The sequence below is a fragment of the Siniperca chuatsi genome, linkage group LG10 (assembly GCF_020085105.1).
Source record: "Siniperca chuatsi isolate FFG_IHB_CAS linkage group LG10, ASM2008510v1, whole genome shotgun sequence".
NCBI classification, from domain to species: Eukaryota; Metazoa; Chordata; class Actinopteri; order Centrarchiformes; family Sinipercidae; genus Siniperca; species Siniperca chuatsi.
Genome location: NC_058051.1, coordinates 7,507,438 through 7,526,689, shown reverse-complemented (window position 1 = coordinate 7,526,689; position 19,252 = coordinate 7,507,438). Strand labels below are relative to the sequence as shown.

At 40.0% G+C, this 19,252-nt stretch overlaps 1 protein-coding gene and 1 long non-coding RNA gene across 5 annotated transcripts in view; one reads left to right on the top strand and one right to left on the bottom strand.

Moving 5' to 3' along the window:
- LOC122882838 (plexin-A1-like) overlaps positions 1 to 19,252 on the bottom strand; it is a 325,344-nt gene that overhangs the window by 14,634 nt on the left and 291,458 nt on the right. For 3 of the 4 annotated variants that reach the window (XM_044210653.1, XM_044210652.1, XM_044210654.1), the window contains 5 exons: positions 14,491 to 14,637; positions 13,714 to 13,873; positions 9,343 to 9,446; positions 9,141 to 9,237; positions 6,496 to 6,686 (listed from right to left, as the gene is read on the bottom strand). In XM_044210653.1, coding sequence (XP_044066588.1) covers positions 6,496 to 6,686; positions 9,141 to 9,237; positions 9,343 to 9,446; positions 13,714 to 13,873; positions 14,491 to 14,637 — 699 coding nt within the window. Of the gene's footprint in view, positions 1 to 6,495; positions 6,687 to 9,140; positions 9,238 to 9,342; positions 9,447 to 13,713; positions 13,874 to 14,490; positions 14,638 to 19,252 lie in introns of those variants that run through there. The other variant, XM_044210655.1, reaches the window with a different exon arrangement.
- Positions 3,387 to 19,252, top strand: LOC122882840. Its single transcript, XR_006379474.1, has 3 exons — positions 3,387 to 4,711; positions 7,107 to 7,216; positions 18,664 to 19,252. It is a non-coding gene; the product is annotated as an uncharacterized LOC122882840 (long non-coding RNA).

The following is a 19,252-nucleotide window of genomic DNA, read 5'->3' as shown; positions in this document are numbered from 1 at the left end:
ACAACACATTTGTTTCCCAGACTTCTCCATCTGGCAGAATCTATTACCCAGGAAATGTTTGGGGATCGTATTTAGTGAGCTGTTGCGAAATGGAACAGGAATGAATTCTGTGCCAGTTGCGGAGCAAAGTACTGAGATCTGCATAGACGAGACACCTGGGCAGACAGACACAGAAAGACAGCTGTGGAGAGACAAGGACAAGATGAGCTTCTCAATTGTATTTGCCTCTCTGTTCTTTCATCATGCATGGCCAAATCTTCAATCCCTCAACAAATTACCTGTCTCCTAACACCTCCTGTATCTTCCTCCCTGCATTGTACACCACAAGCCCACCTTTTATCAATCTGTTTTTTTTTATTACCAGTGGAAATTGAAGCCAGCTCACTTGTAACTGATGCCCATTGCTATATTTCCCTCCCCCTCTTATAATTCAGAGAGAGACGGTAAACTGAGAGACACTGAAGTAGGAAAGGAAAGACAGCTGGATTGGCTCATTCTGCAAGGTTCCAAGATGGAGGGAATTATTATTGGTCTGTTTCATGGATGAATAATAAAACCTGGATGCCGGACCCAAAGATGTCACCTATTCAGTCCAATAAGAATTGTTCAACTAGCGCGTACACCAAAAAAATTCCGGGTTTACTCCCCGGGGAATGTGGCCCACTGATATGCGCAGTAGACTTTCTCCCGCTGGCCCCGCCCATGAGTTCCTGCTGGGCCCATAGAATTTACATTGTGATGACGTCACAGATGGCTTTTTTTGGCTCAAGGAAAGTTTTACAAATAGGAAACCTTGATGGATCAAAAATACATAATAGAAAAAGTCATAATTGACCTTGTTTGCAGTTCGATGTGTCCTGTCAACAGTTTTACAGATGTCTCTTTTATAATGGTGGTCTATGGGGAAAATGCTTTTTGGGCCTCAGGGGAATTTTCGCCACTGGGCCAAATTGGAAGCTTATTATACATCCATGGTCTGTTAATCCCTGTGTGTGTGTGTGTGTGTGTGTGTGTGTGTGTACACAATAGGCACTTTCTCACATTGGTAACCACTTTGGTTAGGTAAATCAAAAAATTTATCAACCTTCATCATCAATCAAGAATATATATACTCCAGTACGATTTACTATATTACAGGCCATCTCACCCACACTTATGTTTGTGGTCACGCAGATGATAAATGCTTCCCTGGCTTTGGGTACAATCCCCACGATGTTTAAGCAGGCTCAGGTTACCCCACTGCTGAAAAAGCTGAATCTAAATCCATCTCAAGTATATATAGAACTACAGGCTGGTCTTGCTACTACCTTTCCTGTCCAAAGTTGTAGAGTGTGCAATGTTTGCCCAAGTCTCTGATTTCCTCTTGCGAACCAAATCAGTATGATTTCAAGAGTGGTCATTCCACTCAAACTGCACTGCTGTCAGTGATGGGTCAATTGTTCAGCATGGGAAGAGGAAGAGTCCATGCTTCACTTTCTTTTCGTCTTCTTCCCCTCTCAATATATACTACCACCACATGTTTTTTCTTACCTTTGCTATACTGCTGATACTCAGCTCTGTCTGTCCTTGCTACCACAACCCCACTGTCTCAATCTCAGCCTGCCTCATTGATATCTTAAAATGGATGATGGAACACCCTCTTCAACAAAGTCTTTCTAAGACTGAATTCCTGGTGATCCCAGCCAGTCCTTCTGTTCAGCACAACATTTGTATCCAGCTCAGCTCTGCTTTGCTCTCTCCAACAAAGTCTACAAGAAATATGGGCATTGTGACTGATGACCAACTAACTTAGCATGAAAATACAACTGAGCATGTTGCATTTGTCATTCGGTCATGCCGCTTTACACTAAATAACATCAGAAAGATCAAGTCTTATCTGACTGAATATGCTGCTCAACTCCTTGCACAGGCACCGGTTATCTCTCACCTTGACTAATGTAACGTCCTTCTGGCAGGGCTGCCAGCATGCACAGAAAAACCTCTGCAAAAAATGTGGCAGTCTTCAACCAGCCAAAATCACTCCACTGTTCATTGTTCCCCACTGGTTCCCTCTTGCTGCTCGCATTAAGTTCAAGTCACTAATGCTACAGAGTTGCCACTAGTATGGCACCCACCTACCTGAACTCTCTCATTCAGGATTATGAGTCTTCTTATTCACTACAATGCAGGAAATGGTCCCACCGGCACTGTGAGGTAGGAAATCTCAATCCAAACTCTTCTCCTGTGTGGTCCTTGGTGATGGAGCGAGTCACCAAACAAAATTTGAGGGTAGTCTTCGGAGAGTACCTATCAGCTAACATACTCTCTCTCTTTCTCTCCCCCTCCTCCCTCACCTCTCTTTTTCGCTCTCTTTCAAGAAAAAACTAGAATTACTTGCAGTTTACATCCATGTCTCTCCAGACTCATATAATGTAGTGAACACTTGGAAGGAATTGAATTCAAGGTGACCTTTGACCTTTGACAACCAAATTTTAATCAGTTCATCCTTGTGTGATTTGTGACAAATTTGAAGAAATTCCTTCCTGGACTAGGGGGGCTCAGTAATAAGTTTTATTAAGAATTTCAGAACCTGTTTAATAATTCTTTTGAAAGGGGTGTTCTACCCACATCTTTAATATCTCCTTAATTTTAAAGAAGGGTAAACAACTTGAGGACTGTGCCTCCTACAGGCCAATCTCGTTATTAAACGTGGATCTTAAGGTCCTCTCAAAGATACTTGCTACACGGCTGGAGGATTTACTTCCCTTGCTTATTAATGAGGATCAAACTGGTTTTATTAAAGGTCGTAACTCATGCAACAATATGCGCAGGTTACTAAAGACAATTACGTTTTTTCATCAGCAGTAAATAGATGGTCTGGTTATTTCACTGGATACGGAAAAGGCATTCGACCATGTCGAATGGCGTATCTGTTCCATATGTTATATAAATTTGGTTTAGGTGAACAGTTTATTAGATGGGTTAAGCTGCTATATAACAATCCTCTTGCCGCAGTGCTCACTAATGGCTTGTGTTCTAATCAGTTCATCCTTGAGTCCAAGTGGACGTTTTGCGTTCACGAGAACGTGACGGACGGACGACCCGAAAACATAATGCCTCCGGCTATGGCTATTGCCGGCGCGGATGTGTTACTACGCTCAACACCGGCGGCCTGTACTAAATAATATTTATTAATTATATTAATATTCTTATGAATTAATATAGATATTTCTCAGTGACAGTAATAACTACGTTTTTTAACAAGCTCGGTTAGCACACCCACAGCCTAACTGCACCTATCACATGCAATCACATTAATTTCACTTGAGGCTGCATAATCTGTCTAGATTATGCATGTAGGCACATAGTCCAGCTAATTTAGCTAACTAAATTCCTGCCTTGTTTACCTACCTCGTCTGCTTTTCTTTTCCTTGGAAAATATCTGAGTAAACTCATTTTCTTAAAAAATGTGCAGTTAACTTGTAAGATGTACTGACTGGATTTTGCAATGCGTGTGTGGGGAGGGGGGTTGGGAGTCCATCTTTGCAGGTAGAGTAACAAACGTGTTGCTAAAGCAAGTACTGCAGGTCAAGAATCATAAATATATAAAATATACAACTGAAAATAAGATATTAAATAATATAAAAAAAATATTATAAGAAAATAAAGAATATGTACAATATGTTATTTAAATGACAGTTTGTGAAATGTGCAAAATATTTACATGGGAATGTGCAAATGTTTACAATATGAGTATACTATACTATGAGTCTTGACCTGCAGTACCAAAAAAAATACCAAAGCAAATTCCTTGTATGTGTAAACCTACTTAAATAAAGCTGATTCTGGTAACCTTTTGTGGCGGGCTGCCACAGCAAAATCTTTGCCGCCACAACAAAACAAAATCACAAAAGAAAACAAAACAATCCACGATCAATCATCTGATCCACGTCCTCAATACATACGCGGTTGTTGTGCAATGCGTAAGGGGGTTGGGAGTATGAGAGTCAGTGTCAGTGGGGGTTCCGGGCCTTGGTGATGACACCAGCTGCAGACGGAAAGAAACTGTTTTTGTGATGTGAGGTTTTGGTCCTGATGGACCGCAGCCTCCTGGGAGTGTCTCAAACAGTTTGTGGGGCTGGGTTCTTCCTGTAATCCACAACCATCTCCACTGTCTTGAGAGCGTTGAGCTCCAGGTTAATCTGACTGCAGTCACCAGGTGGTCAGTCTCCCACCCGTACGCAGACTCATCCCCATCAGAGATTAGCCCAGTCAGGGTGGTGTCATCTGCAAACTTCCCGAGCTTGACGGACTGGTGACTGGAGGTGCAGCTGTTGGTGTACAGGGAGAAGAGTAGAGTGGAAAGAACGCAGCCTTGGGGGGAATTGGTGCTGATGGTCCGGTAGTCAGAGACCTGTTTTTCCAGCCTCACAAGATGCCTCCTGTCAGACAGGAAGTCTGTGATCCACCTGCAGGTGGAGCACACTCAGCTGGGAGATCTAGAACTGCAGCAGAGCCAGGATGATGGTGTTGAAGGCAGAGCTGAAATCCACAAACAGGATCCTGGCATAGGTTCCTGAGGAGTCCAGGTGCTGAAGGATGAAGTGGCAAGCCATGTTTACTGCATCATCTACAGACTTGTTGGCTCTGTAGACAAACTGCAGGGGGTCCAGGAGTGGGTCTAAGATGGATTTGAGGTGGTACAACACAAGGCGCTCAAAAGAGCACAGAGGTCAGTGCGACAGGTCTGTAGTTGTTAAGTCCTGTGGTCCTTGGTTTTTTGGGGACAGGGATGATGGTGGAAGGCTGGAGCTGGTGGATGGAGTCACAGGGGATGGTGTCAGGACTGTCCCATTGTCTCTAAAAGTGACAGTAGAACTCATTCAGTTGGTTGGCCAGGCGCAAGTCGTTGTTGGAGTGGGGGGCTTTTGGTTTGTAGTTGATCTGTCTCACTCCTGAACTCCTCTTCCTTTTCCAACCTTAGCTGTCTGAGTGAACCAGGGTTTGTCATTGTTATAACTCACCCTGGTAAATGGTAAATGGACTGTTCTTTTATATAGCGCCTTTCTAGTCTCTCTGACTACTCAAAGCGCTGCAAGCGCTGGTGTGTGATGGTCCACAGCAGTCCTCACAGAAGCTGATGTAGGACGCCACAGCCTCTGTGAACTCATCCAGACTGTTGGTAAAAGTCCTGAAAACACCCCAGTCAGTACAGTCCAAGCATGCTCAAAGGTCCTTCATAGCTTCACTGGTTCACTGCGTTGATGTCCTCACAACAGGTTTACAGAGCTTTAAATATCTGTCTTTATGCGGGAATCAGGTGGACGATGGACGACAGTGATCCAGAATATTCTCCTCTCTGGTCGGGCAATTAAATAACTGTCTGTATTTGGGGAGTTCATGGCTGAGATTGCCCTTGTTAAAGTCACGAAGGACAATAACTCAGGAGTCCGGGTTTGTCTGCTCCATACACAGTATGTGGTCAGCGAGCATCTGCATGTTAGCCTGTAGTGGAATGTAAACACCGACCAAAATTAATGAAACAAACTCATGGGGGGAGTAGAAAGGTTTACAGTTTATGAATAAATATTCCGGATAAGAACAACAGTGCTGTTGAATCACTGTCACATCGTTACACCAGCCACTGTTGATATAAAAACTTCCACCGTTAGTTTTACTGGAAAGTTCTGTGTTGCGATCTGCTCTGAAGAGTTGGAAGCCTGCCAGCTGCATCACAAAGTCCGATATTGATCCAAACAGCCACGTCTCCGTGAAGCATAAAACAGAAGACGAATAAAAGTATTTTCCTCACCAGTAGCTGAAGTTCATCCGGGTTATTGCACAGTGAGTGCATGTTGGAGAGGAATATTCCTGGTAACGCTGTGCGAAGTCTGCGCCAACGGAGGCACACAAGCGCACTGGCATGTTTCACTCTCCTCTGGTGTTTCATTGCATAAGCAAAAGTGAGAGCACCTTTGACTAGAATGTCCATTCTACTAATGAAAACAGAAAAGACGTCCCCTGATGTTCATGCACTTTTCTCTGGTGAAAGAGCTTCAGGTATTACAGCAGAAAACTGAATTTAAAAACAAAACAAAACAACGTGCACCAAAACACTGAGGCAGCCATCCGCAGTGCCTTCTTGCCATCACATCTGGACTGTTTAAGTCACTTTGGTCAAAAGCGTCTGCTAAATGAATAAATGTAAATGTAAAATGTATTTACATTTACCTGATTTAGGAACACCTTGAATTTTGATGATGTGATTTAATACATTTCAAGACTCACCAATTACCTGCAGACACTCTGTATTAGTAGTTTCCTCTACCATTAATTAGGTGAGGTGGATCATGCCTTAAAGAGCTGATAATGCTGAAAAGATTCCATTAATCTGAATTTGAGTGGTGAGTTTCATTCTTCCCCCACTGGTTCTAAGTACTGTTTAAGAGTTTTTTACATGCCGACTGGAATCAACATTTAAAAGTTTGGTGTGTAGTTTACTCTTCTGTGTCTTACTTTTGTAGCTAATAGCCTGGTCAGGTATATCTCAGAGACCATCTTGCTGCCTCGGTCGCCCTCCCTCTGGTCAGAGTGGTCGTGGTTCTTCACCAGATGCCACAATTTGGTTCCACTCTCCAGGTCAGGGGTGATCATGGGAGTTCGGGATCGTAGGCTGTCTGGACTACTGGCTGTCCTCAGCATACTCTCTATATCCAGAAACACAAGACAGAATTATTTGGAAGAACTATATCAGTTTCCAGTCAGTTAGAAACCGTGTGATTCAGTGAACAAAAAACGGCTGATTTCACTTATTAGAGCCCATTTTTAGAGTTTAAAAAAACCAGCAAATATTGAAAATACACACACACACACACACACACACATATATATATATATATATATATATATATATATATATATATATATATATATATATATATATATAAACTAATAATCAGCCAAAACTTGGTATATTTCTTTGATTTTTCTCTCTTTTTACAAACTGTGACTCACACTCCCCCTCCCTTTTTTTCTATCATCTATGTCTGTTTAATTATTCATGTTATGAGTGTCAAAGTTGATTAGAGCAAAGCAAGGAAATGCATATTTATGACTGTTACATTTAGGATGAAGAGGGGAAAAGCAACCAGAAAGTTGAAGTGCACAGGGGGGAGATGACTATCTGCTGAGTAGCTGTTGCTCCTGGAGAAGAAGGCATATGGAATGGAAAGAAGAGGTGAGGAGATAAAAGAGAGTTGCTGATGCATGTTACAATCTCTTATGTTTGGTGACAGGAGAGGAGAGGAGTGGATGTGGGGGGAAATGACAAAAAAGGGGGTTGGTGGGCTAAATGGACAGAGAGACAAAAAGGTCAGGAGTGAGAGGGGTGAAATGGAGAGTAAAGGGAGAGCACGGGATAGTAAAGTGAAAGAGTGCTGTTGTTGCTTTTGCCGGAGGGGTGATGAGTGGCTTTGATTCCAAACCTATCATGGCCACTGTTGGCCAACATTTACCCATGTTCATAAACACACTCTCCTACACACACACACACACACACACACACACACACACACACACACACACACACACACACACATCCATGCGCGAGCACACACCCACATCATCACAATTAAACCATAAAGCAAATATGATTAAATTAAATTTATTCGCTGTGAAGCAAAATAGCTGCAGCTGTGTATTTTAACAGGGTGAGATGATTCATAAAAAGGAAACCTTTGATTTCAGAAATTAAATTTCCAACTACATTTCTACAACTAATCCAGTACTCAAACACTGTAGGTGTTGTGTGATGCATTAATTCTGAGGTTTCCATTCTTGTTTAAGTCAAGGCGCCTCGATATAGATAGGCTTAACTTCATGCTACAGATATTTGTTGTGAGATATGACTTAGAGTGGCTATAATCAGTATTTCTATATTAACACTGAATCACATGACTACTTGTGGTCGCTTGTAGTGATGAATCCACCACTCTCATCACCATTGTTTTCAGCATCAGCAGGCAGATGTTTTTTCCGAAAAAGCTCTAAAAATTCACTGTATGCTACATGTCCAGCATCAAACAGCAGACAGACAAAAAATAGCAACTAGCTAGTGAACAGTGGAACATTTAGCCACTAAAGAGACTTTTTTATTTTTATTTTTCAGGAGTTGGAGGTGGAGAGCAAAACACAGCTAAAAAGAGAGTGAATATTCATTATCGGGTGGCCAGAAACAAGACTCCAAATGAATGCTAATGTTGCTCCATATCTGTTGTATGTGTAAACAGGCAACTGTTTGCTACTGCAACACATTTGCCATATGATAACTTGTCAGTGTTGTATTTACAGCTTGTTTTACGCTGCCCCAAAGTGGGCAAAAAACAAGTTATTGCAGATTTAAATAAATGTCCATACCTCATTGTCCTGACCTCTCTGGTAGGTCAAATAGTTTTGCTCCACTTCTCTATTTCATGACTGGGTTAGAGCAAAAAGCAGATGTCTCACTCCTACTTTTTTCACAATTCCCATCACAATCTGCCATAAATGGATAAAAACTCTGATAAAGAGTCATGTCTATTTTGGGGGTGCCCGGCACACGAATATTATTAACACTGTAGCCAAAAAATTGTATGGGTAGTTTTAGAGAAAATCCAGGTTGCTGTAAGTCTGCACCAGATCAGTTGTTGTGAACAGCTGTGCATGCCCGTGGGTCACTACCCACATACTTTGTATCAAACAAGGGTCCAGTATTTTACTACAGAGTAATTTATATTCTAAGTATTTTAATTTTCCAGTGAAGTATACCATATTGATGCCGGGCCTCTGTCTATCGCTAACTGCCAGGTGTCCTCTCTCTCTCTCTCTTTTTCACTCTGTCAGCTGGGGATTGAGGTGTCTACTTTAATGCCTGTCATTTACAGACTGCTTGGAAATAGCTGTGGAATAGCCTTGGCCTGGGCTGATAGCAATGGATAAAAAGGATTGCAATTCACTCAGAGTGAAAAAAAACAATGCAGCCCAATCATGGCTACCATAAACAAAAGAGCAAGAGCAAATGAAATAGTCAGAGGGTGTGGGGGGAGTTAAGCAGTTGGAGAGATGGGAATCACTGACATAATGATTTAAATAGGATCAAGTCAAGAGGAGAATGGGAATCATACCGTATCTACTGAGGCTCTTGGTGAAGGTGGAGGAGTTGGAGATGTTATAGGCAGAGTTCTGCTTTGGCACCAGGGCAATCACTGAGCCATCTGTTACCTGCACATCAAAACACACCCCAAAATACTCACTGACTGTATGAGTCTCACTTAGCTGTCGACTCTTGCTTATGCCTGTTTTGTGTGCACGTCAGTGCTTGTGTACCTGATAGTGAGCCAGTGTGTTGAGTCTTTTCCAGTCATTGTCGATCTTAGTTGTGACATCTTCATCTTGCAGAATGATTCTGGCCATCCGACCTTGGCGCCATTCTTTAGAAAGAGGGAACAGAGGTTTAGAGCAAAGAACACAAGTACTCTGAGTATGTGTGTGTATGTTTCATTTGGTCTTCAAAACATCTTGCAGTTAATGTAAAAAAATGCCTGTGAAATTCACTATACTATTTCACAGTAGAATACTGTGTATTCAATCGAAAATTACAGTAATCAAGTCACTACAGTAGAAAATCACAGTAACAAATTATGTACTGTAAAAAATTATGGTAACTGCCAATGTACTGTAGAAAATCAAAGTAACAAATTATGTACTGGAGAAAATCACAGTAACCAATTACGTACTAGTTATACCATAATGAATTGCTGTGAAAATTACATAAAGATTTCACAGTAAACTGGCTGTTTCTCCATAATACAGTAGATTGCTGTGAGCAGCTGATCTGACATACAGTGTATTACTGTACATTTCAAGTTACAGATGCATTGTGGGATCTTTACCAGTCAGGTTTATTGGGGTCACTCTCACGAGATGCAGGTTTAGGCAACAAAACTACTCGGTTAGATTTAGGCAACAAAACTACTTGGTTAGGTTTAGGAACGTGCACAATGAGGTAACAACACGTACAAATCTCACAAGAGATTCGAAAATCAAGGGTTACCATCTAGACACAACCGTTTATCACGGAGCAGCGGCGGCAAGAAGAGGTACTTAGTAGCAGAGTGGTAATAGTACATGGCACAAGGCAAGAAGAGGTAACTGTCTCTTTTTAATTCAAATGTTATTTCAGTATTTTTACTCTTCAAGCTTGGCAACTATCTTTTATGAAGTTAATGTTAATGATCGTCGCTTCTCCTCCGCTGGTTACTGGTTGTCTAGCAAGGTTAGCTTGGCCATTGCTAATGCTAACCTACCTACCTACCTACTAATTCCAGTTAACCTCAAAGTAAAGTTATTTTTAAGTGGCTGCTGCATTTACGCTGGCTGTAGAGCAATTGTTACAATAATTCAGTCGTAGATTTTAGCTGCGGGAAAATCTCAGTGTGCACCTTTATTCTACTAAGGCCATGTGTTTTGACACCGGCTCTTTATAACTCTAGTGTCAACGTGGTCGATTGCCAATTAGCATTGAAAACTTAATTTAAGTGTGTTGTTTAGATGTAAAATATGAGATTTGTATATGCTGAGCAGTTAACTTTGAAAAGGCATAACAAGAAGTAATATATTTGGGTGTCGTTACCTGGTCCTTAGCGACTGTCAGCTAAGCCATTTTATTTAGATTTACTGTAAACCTTTATGCATTATTGGTGAATATTAAATTGAGCATAGTATTTACATGTCTGGGAAAATCAAAGCCATGTCTGGCTCCAGATAGCATTATTCTTTTCTAAGGATGGGAATTAAAGATATCTAGCATGCATAAGCACAAGGTTCAAAATGATCCCTTGTAAAATTGTCCCACATAAATCTAATACTGTTTTGGAATATGTCACACTCAATCAGGCCATGCAGGAGTGCAGTAGAGTCCTCATTGACGTGTTCAAGAGCAAACCCACAACTTAATTTAAGTTGTCAAAAAAATCCTGTCCACTGAAGAAGAAAAAGAAGAAGTTGGACCCATTGATTTGAGGTATTTGAGGGACCAAATATTTTACTGCGTAATGAGTACTATAATACTTACACACTTTTACCTTAGTAAGGTTTCGAATGAAGAACTTGTAGTGGAGTATTTTCAAAGTTGGTATTAGTACTTTTGCTTAAGTAATGGACCTGAATACTTCTTCCACCCCAGGTTAGCACACCCACAGTCTAACTGTACCTGTGTGTTACTGACCGAGCCTTCCCCTAAGGTGGTCTTGTGGGTAACTAGTGTGTGTGTGTGACATAGTGTAGCTGATTTGTTGTGGGAAGTGCACCTTTCCCGTTGTGTGAGGGGTAGTTATGTTACTTTTGTCAGCCATAAAGTGTCCAGATAAGCTCAGGTTGCAGTATAATAGTTACTGAAAGGCTGTGTGTTGTGTTTGCTGTCACAGAAAAGAAAAAAAAAAGTCTCTGTTTGTTACTACGGCATCTTCTTGTACGCCTCACAGCAGAGTTGTGAAGCTAGCTAGTTACCAGCTACAAGTAAAGCTTATGTCAATTAAAATACCCTAAAAACTTTTCAGGCGCTTCATAGCCATGAACCCTGAGAGAAAGATAAAAACATCAAAAGCAAAAGTGACATCTAAAACCACAGGGCGACTTGTACAGGGAAAAAGGTTGCAGCGAACCTGCATGTCTCCACTCTGCTCAGCAAAGTGATGGACTACCAGTGTAATTTCTAAAATGGTAAGAAGTCTACACACACACACACAGACCAAGATGTCTGTCTCTCTCTCTCTCTCTTTTAGGTGATTTAATATGTTGTCCTCTTTGTTCTTTTCAATATTTCTAGCTACTCCTTTGACTCTGGATCAGGATCTTGACCTGAAGTATTCTCCATTTCTTCATTTTTTTGTTCAGACTCACTTGGGGCTTGTTGGCTTTGGCCATGTTAAACCAGTTCATGAAGTGATGAAATATCTTCAATGCCTCTGTGGCTTTTTGTATTTTTTCATGACTATGTTGGTCAACTTATGTGGTTAAAAAAGCATATGCACTTTGTATCCTTCTGTATTGTGAAGTTTAAAAAAATAAGTACAAAATGAACTTTGTATTGTTTTTAAGACCATGATCTCATTTTTTTAACCTGATTTATTTGAGACCATTATTTGAATATTGACTTTTATATGGGAATATGCAGTATGTGAATTTTTAAAAGATCCTTTATGCACTTGAAGGACTTTGTAAGACTAATTTGAACAGTTGTGAATGTAAGTTATATTTTAAATAAACTTTGACCAGTTTTTTCAAGATATCCAGATATAGCAAATGATTTGTTAATATATGTTAAGTGAAATAATAGATGAAATGACTTATATGCATTATACAACACAGATGGCAAACCTTATGCAGTTAAAGTAGTTTATTTAAAATTCTTGTAATTAACTGTTAAATCAACTAAATATACTTGGTATACAGTATTTTACGTATTTCCTCTAAATACAGCAAATTCATAAAATTGGGTAATTTACTGTAGAAATTACAGCATTATACTGGCAAATGTGCATCTTGTAAATTACCGTATTATTGAAAAGTACAGTATTTTCCTGTATTCTCTAATCATAGTAAATAACTGATTAAATACCTTATTTAATTACAATAAAGTGACTGTACAAATTACAGTAACTGGCTGGCAACCCTGTTTCAAGTAATGTGATTTCCCATGGTGCATAATTGGTTAGTGTATACTGTAATCAAAAAAATTTACTGGGAAATTACTGTGTTTTTTTTTACAGTTACAACACTACTTCTGTAACCAAAAATACAGTACATAGTAATTACTGTGTTATATTTCACAGTTACACATGATTGTTACTGTAAATAAAAACACAGTAAAATACTATAATTTCTTTAACAGTAAGTTACTTGTCAATTACTGCCAGTAAATTGCTGTGAAAACAATTACACAAATAATTATCAGATGACTCTGCTGTTCCCTTCTTCCTACAGAGCGTTTTTAGCATCTTTCAGCTCATTGTTTTGGTTTTACAGCCCCCAGCTTTACTGTTTTGGATCACTCTTAACCCTATTTCTAGCGCTGTTTTCAGCAGCAAAGCTCTAATAAACCAACTGTACACCACCTGCTCAGCACCAAAAGGCAGAAAGACATAGTATGTGACTATAGGGCTAACGTGGAGCTTTTAGCAACTAAAATGCCAGCTTCAATTATTTTACCTTTTCCACAGAAAATCAAGTGATTTTGTCTTCTAGAACAAAAAACAAAGCAATAAAAATTCAAGACAACATCACGTTCACTTCACTAGGTAATGCCTCCGTGTCAAAACATAAACAGAAATCAACTCTTGCCGGTGTGAAGATTTTGAGTTGTAATTTGAGATTGAGAGTAGTAGTAGTAGTGTACAGTGTTGAATAAAGTATTTAAGATAAATCCACATCCTCCCCCTCCCATCTTCTCTGTTACCTCTGCCACATCTGCTGAAGCCTCACTAACCTTAGCTAGCGGTTCATATAAGTATGCCTCTGGACTACCATCTTGGCCACTTGGATTTGAATGAAATGTTGAATATGTGAAGGGGGTGTGTTCAAGCTAAAATGGGGCATTAAGCGGTAGTTCACTGAGCTCTCTTTCCCACTGTAATAATACCTGTTGACATGTCTTATACAGTTAGAATATACATGCACGTACAGTACTATATGTCTTACCAAGGTCCATATCAGAAGTCTTGGGTCTTTGTGAATAGGGGCTGCCCTTGTACACAGCATCGAGCAGCTTCTCTTTGACCTGAGTGATGGTGTCACAGTTCAGACACTTGACCGTCACCTCGGGGGCGTTCTCATTCTCTGGGTTTACACAGTGCAATGTCTGACAGAAAAACAAGGGTGGAAACAAAGGGAAATGGAAACAGACAAAACAAATTAGACTTAAGCCAAGACACTGCAAGAACATTACCAACTAGTGAGATGTTTGGATGTTTGTTAAGGTGCATTTGAATGTACCTGACAGCATTTTCACACATAGTTTGTTTGAAGCAGTTATTTTAAAACCTGGACATTTTCCTACTCCGTCTAAATGTTTGGGGCTATAATAACTCAGCATTCGCACTTGGGTGCAGACCAAACCAACTGTAGCAGATCCTGCTGACAAGCAGGTTTGTCTGTATGTTTCCAATCCAAACCTGAAGTGCTTTGTTTGGATAGAGAATGTGATTAATGCTGGGCAGTAGTTGGGCCAGTTCACGGCCAGATCGCGTTCTCCCTCCAAACACAACTAATGCTGAAGCTTCATGTTTATCATGGACGAAATCCTTCTCCACAGCAGACTCCTGACCAATTAAGCAAATGGTGGCTGTCATATTTCAGCTGCTGATTAGTTAGAGCTCGCTTTAAAAATGTCATCATCAAATGTGACTAAAGCTTAACAACCCATCCAGTGATTCAGACCAAAGCAGACAAGCCTCAAGACACAATAAGTTTACTGACCAGTGTTTTATAGTCAATCTGTTGCCTGATGAGCTTGTCCTCACTGAGGGAGTAGCGGGCTTCTCCTGTGATGGCGTCTATGGGTCCCTTCTCCATCTGCTGCTTGATGGCACAGTAAAGCATGAACAGAGGCTCCCCTGCACACTCCTGGTGAGGGAGAAGAAAGTGTTACCAGCAGTTTAACCAGAGCAATTTTCCCTTCTCAGATTCTTTCCTTTGAATAATTTAATAATTTAATTTGTTAGAGGTCTGAAGAGGGGAAACGGTCCAATAATTCAGGACAAAAAGATTAGACAAAATCCTGAAAAAATAGCAATTTTGTATAGTGATATAGAAGTTTTTTTCTTTCCTATCCCATGAATCATGTCACCCTCTAAGAGGGGTTCTGGCCTTCTGTTTGGGGAAAATACAGTAAAAATGTGTTAAAATACAGTATACCTATCCAATTAACAACACAGTAATTCAAATTAAAGCCAGTTCATGAAAGAATTTATATCTGCTATTCTGAGAAGTCTGGGAGATATTTGGGGCTGTTGTAAATTTGTGTCAGGAGTGCAAAATTGTGCGTCTCCACAATTTTTCAGTTTAGCGTGTAAATTAGTCCAGCCATAGTTCATCTCATTTACAAAGACTGTCATTAAATAAGGTTTTATAACGGGCTGTTTTGACATGTGTTTGAACTACCAGATAGTCTCTCTCCCTCCTTAAAGGTGGGGTATGCGATTCTGGAGAAATCCAATACCATGACAAATACCATGAGATAGAGCGAACAACGACACAGCAAGTAATGTAACTAATGTTGACTAGACACTCACAACTCATAACAATAGCATATCTTGGAAAACTAGAAAGTAAGCTGAATGTCTGTGGGCAAGTCATTTAACATTACCTGACACACAAATCATGGATGGAATTGCTGGAATAGTGTTGTGTCCAAGCCACTTTGTTTATTTCCCATTTACAGAGCCAGGGCTGTGTACAAACACCTGAGTTTTTTTTTTAGTGCACACAGAACGGACAGCTAGCATACCATTAGGAGATATTTGCTGAATTTGACAAAAAGACGTGTATTGGATTAGAATTGCGTACCTTTAAGTGTCAATAAAACAGTGCAGCAGATTATACACCTACTTTTCCCAGATGTTACATTTTAGATGCAACTTTCTCTGCCACAGTAGTCAGTTTCCAGTGATAAATCAGGTGCTGCAGCTTTCTGTATTAATTTCCATTACCTCCTCCCATATTTTGTGCCTCTGGACAGGAACGCTTTAAAACCCATGTTGCATGAGAACAAAATGCATTTTTTAGCTGTGCTGCTTTTCTTCCATTTTACTGGCACAAAACCTGAGTGTGGTCCTTTAGTAAAGGACAAATGCAATTGACTGTTTAGCGCCTAAAAGAGGGTCACAAATCCTTAGCAAATATCCCCATCTTTGTCTAGTGGCAGAAATTTTCCACTTCAGTTAAACTAGTTATTATTATTATCATTCTTTAACAAATTCAGGCAATTTCTAGGGCCATATTTGAGATGTGTGTAAAATGTAGGTTGACATGCATGTTGCCAAAATAAGCAGGTTTCTATTCCAATCAAACACAACACCAGTTGATGCAGTGATTCTTTGGATTATTAAAGTCTTTTGAAAAGCACATATTATACTAACATCATTAAATGTTCTCTAGCCTGCACACTTTTACATGTGGTTTGACATTTTCTGGTCCATCTCGTAACCATTCACAAAATCCCCCAAAAATCCAGATTCTCTTTCTTTCTCTACCTCACATAACCTAGTGAAGCAGTATTAGCATGAAACTGTTACAACAGTTTTATCAGGCTGTCATGCCATGAAGTGACAGGTCAAACAAATCAGAAATTGCTTATATTATTATCAAATCTTCAAAAGCAGATATGGAAATGGTCAGGCTGACACACAGTCAGAATCCAGCCTGTATGATGCAGATAGAAAGCTGAAGAAAGTATAGACGGATTTAAATAAATACAGCCAAAAAGGCATTTTTGCACCAAGTGGTGCAAGATAGCAAGGGAATTTTAGAAATCAGATCTTAAAATCTTCTGGAAATGACAAATGTCAGCATTGGGTGAATCAACCTTAAGTGAGCCCTTTATTTGTCTTTCTGTCTAGAGGACTGACTTAAAGCAGCGTTACATAAATCTTTTCAGTTCTCTCCTAGTGTTTACATCTCAGAGCTTATGTGACCAGACACAGTTGTTATAAATATGTTTCCTACTCTCCCCTTCATCAAAGACACTTGCCAATCAATAGTGTCATTAGTCATCACTTGGACTCAAGGAAAACACTCCCGACTGAAGTAGCACCAGTTTAGAGGGGGAGAGAGAGGACACATCACAGCCTATACTCATTCTGATGAGAGCTTAATGATCGCCCATGCAGTGCTCAGGGAGATACTTCAGACTGTGTGTGTGTGTGTTTGTCTGTTGGAAATGCATGAGGTCCAGATGAGAACAGGGGAAAGTACTAATTTATCTGTCTCGCCTTAAAGCACACTCTACAACTCACTTTTTCATTATAACACACACATTCCTATTTTTTTCTAAAACTTTCCACACACTCCACATTTACAAGCTTTTACTGTACTGTGCTCTCCAACCAGGACATGGTATTTGAATTCAGGCCCTCCGGTGGGAAGCTCTGGAGCTGAAATCACGAGTGTGCAGTGTCTTTTTTTCCTTCTCTCTCCATGTAATACCAATCCTCAACCCCTTACTGTTATTTCACTGTCCTTGTCAATTTCTTCATCTCCCTCTCTTACATTCACACATATAGTATGTTTTTCATGTAGCTACTTTTGATTTTGTATATGATGCAAATGTATAGGATGTATATGATGCTAATCTATTGGATTTTATGAGGTTAAGGTTAAGCCAGTAAATTATATGCCATGTCACAAGTATTTGCTTTTTTCATGTCAATTACTGGAAAAATGTACCTCACTAAAAATTTATAGTGGCTATAATAAATATTTTAATATTAACAATGGATCACACGTCTATGTGTACGTGAAAGGTGTTGCTCATAGTGACAAACCCACAGACAATTATGATCCAACTCTGCAGTTCTCCCATCTCTCTCCCTAAAACTATTAAAATGAAACAATCTGAGAAGGAAAAATCACTGTTTGGTTGGCATTTGCAGTGTGTGACAATGGGTTGGAAGTAGCTTTATTTTAAGAGTTATTTAAGAGTCACAAGCCAAAAAGGTTGGAAACCACAGATCTAAATCACACTGTCCACTCCCCTCCTCCTCCTTTCACTCTCCTCTTTTTACATCCCTTACATTACCCTGCCTTTCCCCCTTTAATCTCCTTCCTCCTTGTTTCTAACCTCCTTCCTGCCTCTCCTCCCCTTTCCCACTTTCTCCTTTTACTCTCCTCTTCTTAACTGCTATTTGTCATGTCCTCTCTCTATTCTTCTTCCCACTCCCGACCACCTCTGACTCCCACCTCTAACCTCTTCCTCTCCACCTTCCTGTCTCTCCTACCAACCATTCCTCTCTCTCTTCCCTTCCTCATTCCACCGTTGTGTGCTTCAAGAACCTCTTTAGCATCTGGGTCAATTTGGTGGGCAGCTGCTAATGAGACAGAGCGAGCATGCATCACACTGTGCTTTTGCTTCTGCTTTCACCTTCCTCACTCGGCCACTGCATACTTGTATGCTGAAATTTACATTTTAGGGATATAATGATGGCTCTTGCTGTACAGAGAGAGGAATAGGCTCAATTCCTACATCACAATCTAATTACAAATTGTAAGACTTGTCATCTTATGCCATTATAATCCTAATCACATCATGAGTGCAATGTGATAATTATTATTGTCACATAGTAAGCAAAAAAATTTAGACGTTGAGTACTTCTAGGGGGAAACTATGTAGAAGATTATATTGTATACATAGAATAATTATAGTGTTTGCATGTATAATGTGCTCACAATGTATCAAAATGCACCTAAACTGTTACTTAAATCTCTTTTACTTCTCTATTTCTTTACTTAGATAATAATAAATACACAACGTCCCTGACTTGTGCATTGCTGATTCATAGTTTCCACTGATTGTTAGAGGAGAAAGGAACCACTGAGAAGAGAGGGATAAACATCAGAAAATATTTTCTTGCTGGACTTTCTTTCTTTAAGCAGGCTGTAAAAGTGAGAGACAGGAAGGGGGGACAACGAGGACGACGGAAAAATGGGAGCGTGTGAGGACAGCGTGAGCGACACTGCACCCCCTCGTGAGCCAAATGACCTTAAGGCAGAGAGGGGACTGACAGCGGAATAATGACAACAGAAACTACACAGATGAAAGAGAGATCAGAGGGAGAGAAGATGTGAGCTAAAAGAATGACAAAAAGATCAGTGAAGACGATGTGTCAGCTACAAGAGTGAAATTATGAGTGGAGAGGATCTGTGGACTAAAAAAAGGACATTAAACATCAGAGAAGAGAAGAAACACATGCTGCTGAGGGGCTTTGATGATCTACTGTATGTATACTGCACAGGAAAGGCAAGAAAATATGCAGCCAAAAAGGAAAACCCTTTAAATAACCATGGTGAGATAAATGCAACGGGCAAATATTATAAGCCAGGGGCATTTCATAAAACTCTCACTGGCAGTATGCCATTTAAAGACATTGCACAATATGAATCCACTTTAGGTGATGACTATTAATCAGTGTTTAAAAGATACAGCAAACAGATTGAATAAGGATATTCTATGATCATGCCTTGT